This window comes from Papaver somniferum, chromosome 2 (genome assembly GCF_003573695.1).
Source record: "Papaver somniferum cultivar HN1 chromosome 2, ASM357369v1, whole genome shotgun sequence".
Taxonomy (NCBI): Eukaryota; Viridiplantae; Streptophyta; class Magnoliopsida; order Ranunculales; family Papaveraceae; genus Papaver; species Papaver somniferum.
Genome location: NC_039359.1, coordinates 213,293,222 through 213,307,774, shown reverse-complemented (window position 1 = coordinate 213,307,774; position 14,553 = coordinate 213,293,222). Strand labels below are relative to the sequence as shown.

The window sequence follows — 14,553 nt, the reverse complement described above, 5'->3', positions numbered from 1 at the left end:
CTCTGTAACTCCTATTAAAACCCTTTTTTGATGATTTCTATTCGATTGAAGCAATCAAAATCAAATTAAAGTGAAGAGTTTGTTGGAAAATACCTCCGGAATGGTCCCATGGCAGAATCAGGATGCGGCTGGTGTCTTTTATACTCGATAAAATTATCATGTAACAGAACTTCATTGTGATTGTATTGATGTTGTTACATTTCTTAAATAGGCGGTGGTGGTGGTGGTAATCGGTGGTTGACGGCGGTGGTGGGCGGTGGTGGTGGTAATCGCCGGTGGTGGGCGGTGGTGGTGGGAGGAGGTGGTGGTTATATATATAGGTTGTTATTTTGGTTTTAAATTAAATTAGGTTAAGGATATGTTAGTCATTTCAACGTTTTAGGACACCCCTTATCACTATTGGAAAGGTGGCCTAATAAAATCATGGCCCCCTCAAAAAATTCATGGTCCCTAAAAAATGGTTCTAAAAAAGAAGAAGAAGTTATTAAGGACACAATTCTGAATTTCTGAATATAGGCCACGTATTTGTCAAACCAATCTGCACATTTCTGAATGACACGTTTCCTTTTGTGTCAGCCATCAGTCCAACACTAGCTAGTACTGTACTACCTAACCAATTTTGCAACTTATAGTCTCACTTGAGATTTTGAGTAATTCAAAAATGGAAGATCAAATAGTTGATGAGGATGACACTAAAAGCTGCGTAGTGAACATTTATCCATTAACGGGTTACTACTTTGGATCAAAAGATGCTATTCTTCCTAAACACCATACCTACTTTGATCAAATACAGAAATTGAAATCCAAGTAATAATTATTTTAAACATTTTTTCATTTATTTTTCAATTCTTCTGCAATTTTGTTTTATTTGTGTCTTTGATTATTTTTCCAGTTATTCAACTAATGGGATGAGGGTTTGTGTGGAAGCAGTTATGTTGGTTAGTACGAAAATTTACTTCTTTTCAGTTTCATAATTACTTTGTATTATAGAGTTTTTTGTCCTGATTTTTTTTCTCATTTTTTTTTTTTTTGAAATGGTAACGCTTTTGGTAAGAACAGGTTGAATTGTTTAAACAACCTCATTTGCTAGTGTTGCAAATGAGAAATTCTTTCTTTAAGCTTCCTGGTGGTCGATTAAGACCCGGTGAATCAGGTGATTATGCGTTTGCTCAACTAGTTAACGGTTAACAGCCAAGTAGAAGGGGTTTTCCTATGAAAGTATATATACAAACTAGCCTTTAGCCTTAGGAAGCCAGTTGGCAATTATCTCCGATTGTTTACACCTGGCTCCGCCATGGTTTCAATTGTATTTCATTCTTTGAAGATATTCGAGGATCTTATGATCTCACTAAATTTTTCATTTTCCAGAGATTGAAGGATTGAAGTGCAAACTGTCGCACAAGCTATCTTACAATGGAAATGAAGTTGATGATAATTGGGAGGTGAATCTAGTATAATTGTTGCGTTCATTTCATTCAAAAATATAATGAAATATTTAATGTATTATACCATAAAATAAAAAGTTGTATGGCACACTGAAAATGTATAGGTAGGAGAGTGTCTTGGAACATGGTGGAGATCTGACTTTGAAACTTCCCTATGCCCATCATTGCCTCCTCACATGAATAGCCCAAAGGTAAGCATTTTCAGGTTAACATCTAAATCTCGAACCATTAATTAAAGCCCATACTCTTGATTGTGTTATAATGGTGTCTGTTATATTTGTAGGAATGCTTAAAGCTCTTTCTTGTTAAATTGCCAAGGAACAAGAGTTTCATTGTTCCAAAGAATCAAAAGATTCTTGTAGTTCCACTTTTCCAAGTTCATGACAATTTTAAGGTACAATTCTCTTGTAAGAAGAAAGATCGGTACACGATATTGTTTTTCATCATGAACTAATGCTTAAAAAAAGAATATTGTGTTTTGTAGACCTATGGCCGGATTATTTCTGCACTTCCAAGTTTACTATCAAGGTTTTCATTCAACATGGATAATCTTTGAAATCCTTTTACTTGGTCGCTACTTTGTGGGCTCAATGACATGAATATGTCAATGTACCTTCTATTACTAGCTGGTGAGATGATAGCTGGAAGTTGATTGCTTAGAAGTTCGCCTAGAATAGAAAAGAAATAAAAGTATGCTCTTCTTTTTTGTAAATAAAAGTAAATAGTGTGTTGATCTTAGGTTTACCGTTTAGCATTTTATTCTAGAATCTAGACTTGTAATTGTGGATACATGTACTTTGGAAAGTAAAGGATCGATGAACTTTGCATAGGTTTGACTCTTTATTTTTTTTATTTTTTATTTTTTATTTTTATCGGTAAAGAATCTGATGCTGGTGAGTTTTGAATTCAGATCACTGCTTTTTTCTGCTTATTTGATGGCGCGTCTTGCAGGTTATTTTTCAGGAATAAAAAATGGAACATGAGTTTGATCAGGAAGTTCGATCGGGATAAAATGAAGCAAAGAATCAATGGAGATTACTATTAAGTCAGTTGTTGAGGTTTGCCAAAACATTAAATGAGAACTCTATTATCGGGGCGGTAGGGGGTGAGTTTTTGGGGCTAAAAATGCTATGTGTAGGCAAAAAATAGATAGGGGACTCAAGGTATATGAAAAAGTCAAAAATACCCTTACCTAAATTTCACTATTCATTAAAAAAACAAAATCTATAATCTTCTCCTTCTCCTCTCATTAACAAATCATGATGATCATGATTTAATCATGATGAAGATCATTAAAAAAAACTAAATCTATTATCCTCTCCTCATCCTTCTTTTCTCATTCATAAATTGTGATAAAGATGATGATCATAATTTCATCACGATGAGAGCGATGATCATAAGAAAACCCAAAATTATTATCTTCTCTTTCTCCTTCTCATTCATAGATCATAATAAAGATAGTGATCATAGAAAGAAAAACTAAGAAAACCCACCATTTATTTTTGCTTTTAAATGGTTAAAAAATATGATCCTATGAATTTCGGGTAAAAAAAAAGAAGTTTCTGAATGTGTTTACGGCCGAGAGTTCTTAGATTCCCAGCCGAAAGTAAATGTTTCGGCTTGGTTATCCCAACCGAAATTAGTTTTCTGATTTTTTGGATTTCCAGAATCAGTTACGGCTAGGAAAACCCAGCCGAAACTGTTGTTACGGCTAGGAAAACCCAGCCGAAACTACAGTTAAGGCTGGGTTTCTAAAAACAAAAAAAATCTGAAAAATGATTTCGGCTAGGAGTTCTTTATTTCCACTCCGTAAATAAAAAATACGGCTTGGAACACCATCATTTCCCAACCGTTTTTGCGTTCGACGGTTGCGTCGACAAATTATCCCTGTCGTTACTACACTTACAGCTAGGTTTTCTCATCTGTAACTGGTTCTGAAAACCAAAAAAAAAAAATCGAAAAATCTTTCGTTGGGAAAACCAAGCCGAAATATGAACTCTCGGTTGGGTCGATAAACTATTCCAACCGTAATCTTGATTCACGGTTGGGTATCTAAGAACTCCCAACCGTAATTGGAATTTTATGACCATTTAAAACAAAAATAAATGGTGGATTTTCTTAGATTTTTCTTTTTATGATTTTGATCATCATCTTTATCATGATTTTTGAATGAGAAAGAAAATGAGAAGAAAGTAGTTTTGGGTTTTCTTTATGATCATCATCCTCATCATAATGAAATTATGCTCATCATCTTCATCATAATTTATGAATGAAAAGAGAAGGATGAGAGAAGATTTTTTTATTTTTTTTGTTTTTTTTGAAAGAGGGTTCAGTATTATTAATTAAAAGTGAACTTCTCTGGGGTACAAATGCCCCATCGGATCATTCATTACAATTACATTAAGAAAATCCGGACAACAGTTGTCCCAGACACGTGTGTGTGTGCAATTTCCTACCTGTAGTTGTTGTTGGTTCGCAAGGTTCGCCAATCCATCTGCAACTTGGTCCATTTCTCGGTAGATGTAGTGTAGGATCCAATTTGTTGTAGGTGTCTTTGGATTTCCTTGATCATACTGTGAATGATCCATGGTATTGTTGCGGCATCTTTTCCATTGATAAGGCTAACCAGTGTCTTTGAATCCGTTTCAAAATGAATTTGGACCCAGTTTTTTTGAATCGAAGTTCTTGTTGCCAGTAGGAAGGCCCCTGTTTCAGCTACTAGTGCATTTGCTATGCCCAGAGGTGTAGCCATGGCCATAACCACCGTTACTCGTGTATTCCTACAGATCCAACCTGCACCTGCAAATTTCGGAGATCCATATGGTTCCCCTTTACTAGCACCGTAGTGTTGACTTTCATCCAGTTGGGTGGTGGTGGTGTCCATTTTACCCATACAATAGTAGAAGGCCGGTCTTTGTGTCAATTTGTTTGTTGCTATGCCGCCTCCGTGACATGGTGAAGTTTATGTTTTGTTGCCTACTCGAATTCTTGGCTAAGAAGTAAAGAAATCTGGAGGGTTTTCCTTGGGGATTGGACTTTGTTATTGTAGACTCTATCATTTCTTGCCAGCTAGATATTCCAAATGGTGTAGCAGCAAACAGTGAACTCCGCTTTTGTTCCTGCTTTCTTTATGAACTCATTGAAATTTCTTGTAGGGTTGAAAGGAACGTTAGTCCGCGTAACATTCCTCGTAGCTGTATTTCTTTGTTGTCTGTGTACTTCTTGGTGTTGTCGAAGAGTATGTTGGAAAATAATACTTGGTGTTGGGTGCGGTGGGAGCCTCAGTCCATTGTATGGGTTTTGTGAAATGTATCCTCTATTGATGGGTTCACCTAGCAGATTCCAGACTTGTCTTGCTTCGTTGCCTTCTAAAAAGCAGTGTTGAGTCGATTCTTGGTGCTGGTTGCAGATTGGGAAAGTAGCCGCGCTGGTGATATTGCGTCTGTGAAGAGCTTTGAAGGTGGTTAAACTATGATGGCTGACTTTCCATAGGAAAAACCTGATTTTCTGGGGGAAGTTTGATGTCCCAAGTTTGTAGTATTCTCTGCCATTTTCATTCCATGTATTGTTGTGTCTAGTATCTGTATTTTGGTCTGTCGTCGTCCTTGTAAGGATCTCGTAACCACTCTTGACTGTGTATATACCATTTCGTGAGTGCGACCAAATTCTTGTATGAGCAGTTGGAGGGTTAAGATAATAGATTTTTATTTATTTTTATATGATCTTTGTCATGATGAAATCATAATCATCATCTTCATTATGATTTGTCAATGAAAAGAGAATGAGAAGGAGAAGATTATAGATTATATATTTTAGGATTTTTTTTTAATGAATAGTGAAACTTAGGTAAGGGTATAATAGACATTAGGATTATGATGTGATAAGGGATAGCTTCATTTACTATTTCATGACCCTAAAATGCCCCCAAAAGACCATTGACTTCAAAGCCCCAATAATAGAGTTCTTAAATAATTGTGAAAGATGATCAGCAATCCGGGTGCTCGGTATTTGGTTGATATGGTGTTATCAAGGTGGGGCAAAATATTCCTTATGATAAAAGTTGGTGGAACTTAGAAATGTAACTATTGAGATACTGTAATATTCAAGCCACAGGGTACGTGCAAACTCTAAAGTTTGCTATACATAGAAGTTGTTGTATCTCAGGAAACTATGTAAACTAGGAAACACTTGTTTAGAACTCTAGAATCCATGTATATAAACAGGTATATTATTTCTATGTCCCTATTTTTGACACCCAATAAATATATCCTTACACAACAATAAATATGTCCCTACTTTTTAATAACCTTATACATTTAAAATTAAATTACCTTAATACCCTCACCCATATACTCCATCCATTCCATTTTACTTGATGTTTTAGGGTTTTTTTTTATGTTCCAAAATAGATGAGTGTTTAGATATTTTTCCCAAATTCTCACTAATTTGCCCTTGCATTGGATTCATATCATACCATTAATTTTCATTGAAATTAGTAAATGGATAATTAATCTAACTTTTTAATCCACTCCATAGAGGATAAATACTCTATCCCAAGTAAATTACAACGGGATCCGTAATTTACACTAAATATAAAAACTAAAAGCTAGGTGCTTTAAATTTTTAGAAAGCTATTAATATGGGTAGATTTGGAAAAAAATTACTCTTTATGTTATTTCTTAATCTTCCTGAAAAACTCTACAACATCAAGTAAAATGGAACAGAGGGAGTAATATTTTTCATTATTTCAAAATCGAATAAATTTCTTCCTTTACCACTTCACCACCACCACTAGCACCACCACCACCGACATTCAACTACCATTCCACCACCACCGTTCAACAACCACCACCTACCAACCGCCACCACCACTAATATTCCACCACCACTCCTTCACCACCACCAACAGTTCTCCACCACCAGAGTCTGTCGCCGCCACCACCATTAGTCCACCGCCGCCGCCACCACCGCCACCGCCTCCACCACTGGTTCAGATATCTTTGTATCAACAACAATAGTTGATCCAAATAAAAATAGAACCAATAGTAGAAGTTGATCCAATTGAAGGGATCAACAACGGTAGTTGATCCAAAAAAAAAGGATCAACAGTAGAAGTTGATCCAATTTATGGCATCAACAATGGTAGTTGATCCACCAAATTGGATCAACAATGAAAGTTGATCCATGTAAATGGAGTGAACTTGGCGTGAGTCGAACATGCATCATCTGACATGGAGTCAGTCATGCTACCATTGCACCACAAGTTCAACATTGGAAGAAAATTACATGATCTAAACTACAAGCATGATTATAATTATCCAAAGGAAATATTGTCAACAATAGGAGTTGAAATGATCAACAACAGTAGTTGATCCCATAAAAAATGGGGTCAACAACCGGAGTTGATCCCATAAATGGATCAACAACCGTAGTTGATCCCATAAAAATTGGGTCAACAACAACAATTGATCCCATAAAAACATATAAACAACAACAAAGAAAAAAATACGTCTCTAGTCGATCTATTCAATCATATAAACTACAACGTTTCTATCACCACCACCATCCTCACTACTACAACAAATCCACCACTGTCACCTCCATTACAACAAAATTTACACCCACCACCAAAACAACATTTTAGTTTGTTTGGCAGTATCGAAATCCTTGTTCGCTATACCTAGCTTGTGATCAACTGAAAAACTATATAATCACTTATATAGTTTGTTATACCCAAAACATGCAGTTGCAAATTCACAGTTCAAACCTACATATACAAATTGGATAGAAAAACAAAGAAAACTAGTCTAATAAACTAATCATGAATCCTAATTACATACCCCAAGAGGCTTTAAAAATCAACAATCATCTCATTCCAATGCTTCAGAAATCAAGAGTACTTGGTTGGGAACTCTAGATAGCCTTGTTTAGATTACATAAAAATTCAATTATCGTCTACATGAGCATATACATGAAAGCTACTTTGTTAATATGATATTAAGATTTCTAGGTGTTACAATTATAAAGTAACCTTATGTACCTTTATAAAGATCCAAGAAGGAATGGTACCTTCAGAAAGCACCCAGGTTACAAGCCTCTGAACATCCAGATCAAGCTCAATATTTGGCCGTTATGTTCCTCTATCAAGTTTAATATCTGCATCCTTACCTGAGACAAGCCACTGAAATTCATAAGTCAAGCTAATGTTAATATTACTGCCTTAATTAAGAAGTAAAATTCAACAAGTAGATACATACAAGACATCTAACAGAAATTTGGTACCACTAGGATTCAATAGTGATAAGATCAAATTAATATTGACTAATATTGACAAAAATTTGGTATCACTAGGTCCAATAGTGATAAGATCAAATTAATATTGACAAAAATTTGGTATCACTAGGTTCAATAGTGATAAGATCAAATTAATATTTGATTCCACTTCCACCACTACCAAGTCCACAATTCCATCACCAATACAAAAGCATCTCCTTCTCCAAACCTAATCCTCCACTTCCACCAGCACCACCTCCAACTTTGTCACTAGCAACACTGCACCCGACTCCAAATCTACTTCACCAATCAACAATATTAGTACCTTTAACACATGCAACTGCATTTACAACAAAAACAAATGAAATCAAATTTCAACAATCTCTATATAATTTGAAATCTAAGCTTGATTTTATGAATTTAGTCCTAAATTTGTAGATCTGAATCTAAAAAAAAAATCGAATTACCAGAAATTGAATCCTAAGATGAGATCTCTCCTAAATCTTAATGGTTAACTGTTGATGATAATGATTTTATCTCGATCTCAGCTGATTCTTCCACTAATTTCCAGCCAGAATTTATACATCTCTCAATTATTCCTCTGAAAACTCTCTTTCTCAAATGAAATTAGGTTATTACGAACATGTTCGAATTGAAGATGGTGGCGGAGGTGGTGGCGGTGTTGGTGATGGCGGAGCTGGTGGTGGTTGTTGCAGAGGTGCGGGTGATGAGTTGAAATAGAATGAGAGAGAAGAAAAAGTACAGTTTTCAGATTTGGAAGGAAGAGTGAAATAGTTCGACGAGGATTAAAGAAGGAAGAATAAATGTGGAAAGAAAAATAAATGCTAATGAACCCGAATGAACTTTTATATGGAGAGGGATATATTTCTTGTATGATAAGGATATTTATGAAGCCCATCAAAAGGAGGGACATTAATTCAATTTCCACCTGCCGGTTTACGGTATCGGTCAACAAACAATGCCGACATCAGGTTCTTATCTTGGCGAAGAGGTGGCGTTGGAGAAGACGAGTAAAGTGTAGGTAAAGACAAGCATTTTACTAACTATTTTGTAGCCAAACCTATTCACAGTATGACATTATTGTGCATACATATGCATTCGTCCTATCTCGAAGTCTCTTGAAATCTTTCGCGTCTCAATTCTTACTAAGTTGATCGAGATCGTTTAGCAACCATTAGTCAAACGTAAGAATATGCTGGTGCACAAATTGGGGGAGAAAATGGTGTACAAGTAGCATGATTCCTTTGGTCTTGTATATAAAAGAGATGAACATATATACTACTACTTTCGATAATGATTGATCAAGATCTGCATTCCAAATACCAGCCAGCTAGCTTGATAGCTAAAGTGCTACACAGTCATATTCAAACATGAGATTATAAGCACTGCCGGCATTGAAAACCAAATGCCGGCACTATTTTCTTAAAATCTCACAACGCCGGCAGTGTAGAACTTTACTCCAGAAACTTCAAATTTTAAAACATATGTTCCGGCATATTAGTTTATAATATAAACAATGCCGGCACCAAAAATCGGATGGTCTTCAATTAGAAATCAGTACCGGCACCAGAAATCGGCATGGCATTCATCAAAATAACTATGCCGACAAACTGATACCAAAGGCACAAAAAAATCGGAATTGTCTTCAACTAGAAATCAGTACCGGCACTGGAAATCGGCATGGCATTCATCAAAAAAACAATGCCGACAACCTCTTCACTGCCATATATCAATTTTCGGTGTAAACACCGTCATCTCAGGTTATTTGTTTGTTGCCAGTTCAATCTCCTTCACCGACTGCAGCATCGCTGCACTTGATTCCAACACCCATTGACCACACAGCTGAACTATCTATTACAGACGGAACCCATGTCTTCAGCTCCACTGTTTGTTTCATCTGGCACACATTCAATCCAAGTATGACTCAAGTCAATTAGAACCACTAGCCACTTCATCTTCTTTTCTGTATAAGCCATTGAAGTCTTCCATCTTCGCTTCATCTTGCCATGTAAACAACACCAGCGACCATCCTCAACGAGAAAAGGTTTCTTCGGAGGAATGTCCAATCTCTATGTAAGCACCAACGGAAACCCATTTAGTAGCATTACTTCACTCTGAATACAACCACCTTTGGGTGTTAAATGATATTTTTCTATCGGTTTTACACCTTCTGGTTGCGTCAGTGGGTACAGATTGACGTCGCTCTCAACGGAAACATTGAATGCAATATTGATCAATAGTAAAACGGTAAAGTAATGTGCAATTTAGATTTAACTAAATTTTAGATACAAGCCGGCATTGAGTAAGAAAACACGAGCATGCCGGCAACATCTCCGGCATTTATATTTCACAATAAACAGTGCCGATTGTAATGAAATTCGATCCAGAAAATCTCGCTTTGTTACTAACTCATTGTCGGCACTGATATGACATTGCAAAACAATACCGGAACAGTTTTCCGGCATGGCATTCATATGAAATTCAACGCCGGTTCTTATTTCCGGCATGCTCGATAAAAAAAAAGTTCAATGCCGGCACACTCAACTGTCATTGCTCAGAATTTTTAATTTTTCCTCATGCTCTTCCAGCGTTGATTTTTACTTGTTGAGCATGCCGATAGTATAAGCCATAAAGAGCTGTGTGATGATTGATAAGAATAGCACATATATAAGCCCTAATAACATGTGTATACCCAATCACTCTACAGATGGTTGGTTGTGAAAGCACGTATCAATGTGAAAAATTACCAATTTCAAACAGATTGTTTGGATAAATCTCTGGCAGCACATAAAGATACCTAATGGACAATAGTAAAGTAAAGGAAGAATGTAAATGCCAGTGTACAGTCATACAAAATAAGCTTAGCACAGGGTGTTCTTAGACGCCAGATGAAAAAAAGAAAGAAACTAAATTACTAGGGAGGATTGGACCCGTCTCCAACAGTATTTATTTGAGAGTGAATTTCGTTCTACTACTAGCTCACTACCGGCACTGATATGAAATTGCGAAACTATGCCGGAATTGTTCACCGACATGGTATTTACATGAAATTCTATGCCGGTTCTTGTTCTCGGCATGGTCTTCAACATTAAGTCAATACCGGCGTTGTATTCATATAGAATTCTATGCCGGTTTTTGTTGTCGGTATAGTATTCATATAGAGTTCTATGCCGATTTTTGTTGCCGGCATGGTCTTCAACATTAAATCAATGCCGGCAACGGTGATAAATGAAACTTTTCATATAAAGTTTGCAATTCTAACCTAAACTCACTACTTAAAATTAAATACTTGTTCCGCTTTTGGTTTAGATTTGCATGGAGGTAATTTATTAGAATCAATCGATTGATGTAAAAAATTTCGATGATTTTTTTTCCCGGTGATTAAAAGTTGCCGGTAGAAAGAAGGAAAGGGGATATGGTTTTGATTTTTGTGTTTTTAGGATTTATATTTATTTTAGGTTCAAGGGTATCGTAGTCATTTCAGTAGGATTTTAATTAATGTAGAGGATAGTTTAGTACTTTCGCACCAAAAATACCCCTTAACAACCACTACTGGTTGGGGGAAGTAATTCATATCCCACAATTCTTTTTTTTATCCCCCAATTAATTGTTCTATATTTACTCAATTAAATTTCAGAAACCTAACAATACAAAGGCATACGAAATAAACACTGAAGATAAACACCAAAAGACAAAGGGTTTCACATTCTACCTTAATTTCATTAAGCCTGTACTGATTTTTCTTAATCCTTCTTCTCCAAATATCTATAACTCCATCTTCCTCTTCCATCTTTCTCTCTAATTTATGTTTGCAACCCCCATTTTTTTTCCCTCTTTCCTTTATAAACCATGCATACACTAATTCACATATTAATACTGCTCCTAATAATAATAATGCATCATATTTATTATTTTTTTATTTCTTTTTATTTGTCTTTTAGTTTTCAACTAATCTAAATGTTAATTTAATTATTTATTAGCCATTCTATTTCCACCATAACTTGTACCCTTTCTAGTTCAAACAATCTAGCTAGACTAAGGCAAAGGAAACATCCTAAACCGCAATATAGGTAATTTGGGTATAACCCGAACTGAAACCGTAATTAAAAATACCGGGTATTACAACGGCGTTCATCATACAAAGACGAAGAACTACTCAAGGAACTGGTGGATCTTCATCGACAATAAGGTATATGAAGACTTGAACTTATCTATCACTCAAAAGTCTATCTACTCTATCTCCTATCTTGAGACAAAAGTCGTATTGCTATATAGACTTTGATTATACACATTTGCTATTTCGAGCCGAGTTTATCTCACTTATCTATTTCTCGAAATATGTATTGGTATTTCATCTTTACTCGTGACGAAAGTCATGTTGATTGTTTCAATCCTTGGAAATCGCTTTGATGAAAAGTAGTGTCTGAATAACCACTATATAGCATCCTCTACGAATGTTTCAATGATTAAAATGAGAGTCTAGAATACATAACCTTAAATGGATATAAACATTGTATGTGAACTCATACTTGTGTAAGTACAAAATCCTTGAACTAAAGTATGCATACTTTACTGGTTTAGCATGTCCGGAGATAAGTCCGCGTACCCGTACACGTACTACCGGAAGTTCACATCCCGTGAATTTCTGTTGGAGTTTGTGAACTAAAAATTAAGCTCAATCCGGGTACTTAGGTATGCGTACCGGTATGCATACTTGAGTGGGTTATTTTTTAAAAACGGTTTATTCGTGAACTAACACATTTATAAATTAAGGAATGCATATTTGCAAATAGTGGCTATAATGTTCATGAATCGATTCAAGTGAACCAAAATCGTTTTGGCTTCGATTGTGTCTTGTAAACTTCTATGAAATCCAAGCAATTGAACATCTCTCTAACTAGTTCCTTTGAGTCATTTGAACTAGTTATGGTGGAGATGAATAAGGTTGAAAGTGCTCAAATGGCTAACCATTGGTTAACTATTGTTGAACCAACTAGGTGTACACGTTTAGGTACGGTAACACAAACCTAAATAAACGTGCATTTCATTTGTATATAACAAGCTAAGTTCGATCTAACGGTTCAAAGATATTAGCTTGAATCTAATCAGGTTTTCATCTAACAGTGGATATTGAATGCTTTGTTACCAAGGTAACTTAGATTGCAAACCTTGATTTGGAGACAATATAAAGGAGAACTCTAGCAACTGGGAAACCTAATCCCCACACCTTCTGTGTGATAATAGTTGTATAATCTAGAGTCGATTCTCCTTTAACCTTAGGCTTCTATTGAGACCCCGTAGCTTAACGAATTGAAGACTTCATTGGGATTATGAAACCAGACCTAACTATGTTGCGTGATATGATCTTGTTGTTTCTATCGTATTTGAGTACAATCGTAAGATTGGCTTGAGATTAATTTCTCTGATAGGCAAGATAAAAAAGTAGTCACAAAAATCTTCATCTCATCGTTTGTGATTCCACAATATCTTGTTTCGCTAGTCGATTAACATTATTGTGAGGTGATTGATATTTCTAGGCTGTTCTTCGGGAATATAAGTCCGGTATGTCAATTGGTTCCTGTTCACCTTGATTTATTAAAAGACGGAACAAAACTCGTAGATATTTCCGTGGGAGACATATTTATCTATTCCTGTAGACTTTTCTGTGTGATACAGATTTGTTTATTAAACTCTTCGACTTTGGGTCGTAGCAACTCTTAGTTGTGGGTGAGATCAGCTAAGTCCGTAGTATCATGCTGGGATCAGAGACGTAAGGAGCGCAAATGTACCTTGGATCAGTGTGAGATTGATTGGGGTTCAACTACAGTCCAGACTGAAGTTAGTTTGTAGTGGGCTAGTGTCTGTAGAGGCCTAATACAATGTGTGTTCAATCTGGACTAGGTCCCGGGGTTTTTCTGCATTTGCGGTTTACTCGTTAACAAAACTTCTGGTGTCTGTGTTATTTCTTTTCCGCATTATAGTTTTTTATATAATTAAAATATTACCGGTTGTGCATTGTATCGATCAATTGGTAAATCCAACCTTAGGTTGTTGATTGAAATTAATAGATCCTTGAACATTGGTCTTTGGTACCGTTAAGTTATTTCTCTTGTATTCAATCAGGCTCGCAGATTTCTACTTGTTTGAGTAAGGATTGAATCGAGAAATTTAGATATAACTTGATATACTTTTTATTAAGATTGAGTGTAACTATCTACTTGATTCTCTTAGAAGTATATTGGAGTTAGTCCATACAGATTGCTAAGCGAAATATTGGGTGTGGTTGTTGTACCCCCGCTTTTTCAGACCTAACCCCGTTTTAAACAAATTAAACAGATCTCAGGAAAAATCGCCTATTAATTGACCGATTATCAAGTGAGACTAATTAAGGTTAGTTTAGTCCATTTGAAAATGTAAAAATATAAATCTAATCTAAAATGGTTGTTTTTAACTGTAGATTTTTATAATTTTGGTTGTACATATATACCATCTTAATGATGGTTTTATGAAAGAGGGAGGAATCAGACTTGGGTTCTCCAGAAATTTCCACTTAATTAAACTATTTGCACCTAGTACACCTTTATGCACAAATTTAGAAAAATGAACATTTGATGATCACGTTTCAGTAACTAGAATTCAATGAACAACTGTGAAGCGGGGATGAATCTAACTCTGTTCTAAGGAAAGCGGTTTGGAAACTCTAAGTCCCATCAAGGATTCAACTGTTTGTATGGAAGGCATTAAAAGGAGCTTTACCAGTGAACAAAATATTTCATAAAAGAATCCACATCTCTGATTATTCCTGTCCAAAGTG

General features: G+C 35.7%; 1 protein-coding gene across 1 annotated transcript; it reads left to right on the top strand.

Moving 5' to 3' along the window:
- The first annotated feature begins 661 nt into the window (after window positions 1-661).
- Window positions 662-2,274, top strand: LOC113352796 (pre-mRNA cleavage factor Im 25 kDa subunit 1-like). The gene is made up of 7 exons (XM_026596568.1): window positions 662-807; window positions 893-938; window positions 1,060-1,153; window positions 1,369-1,442; window positions 1,550-1,636; window positions 1,729-1,839; window positions 1,930-2,274. Exons 1-7 carry the CDS (start codon window positions 662-664, stop codon window positions 1,999-2,001), a joined length of 630 nt encoding a protein of 209 aa, XP_026452353.1. The 3' UTR covers window positions 2,002-2,274.
- The last annotated feature ends 12,279 nt before the right edge of the window (window positions 2,275-14,553 follow it).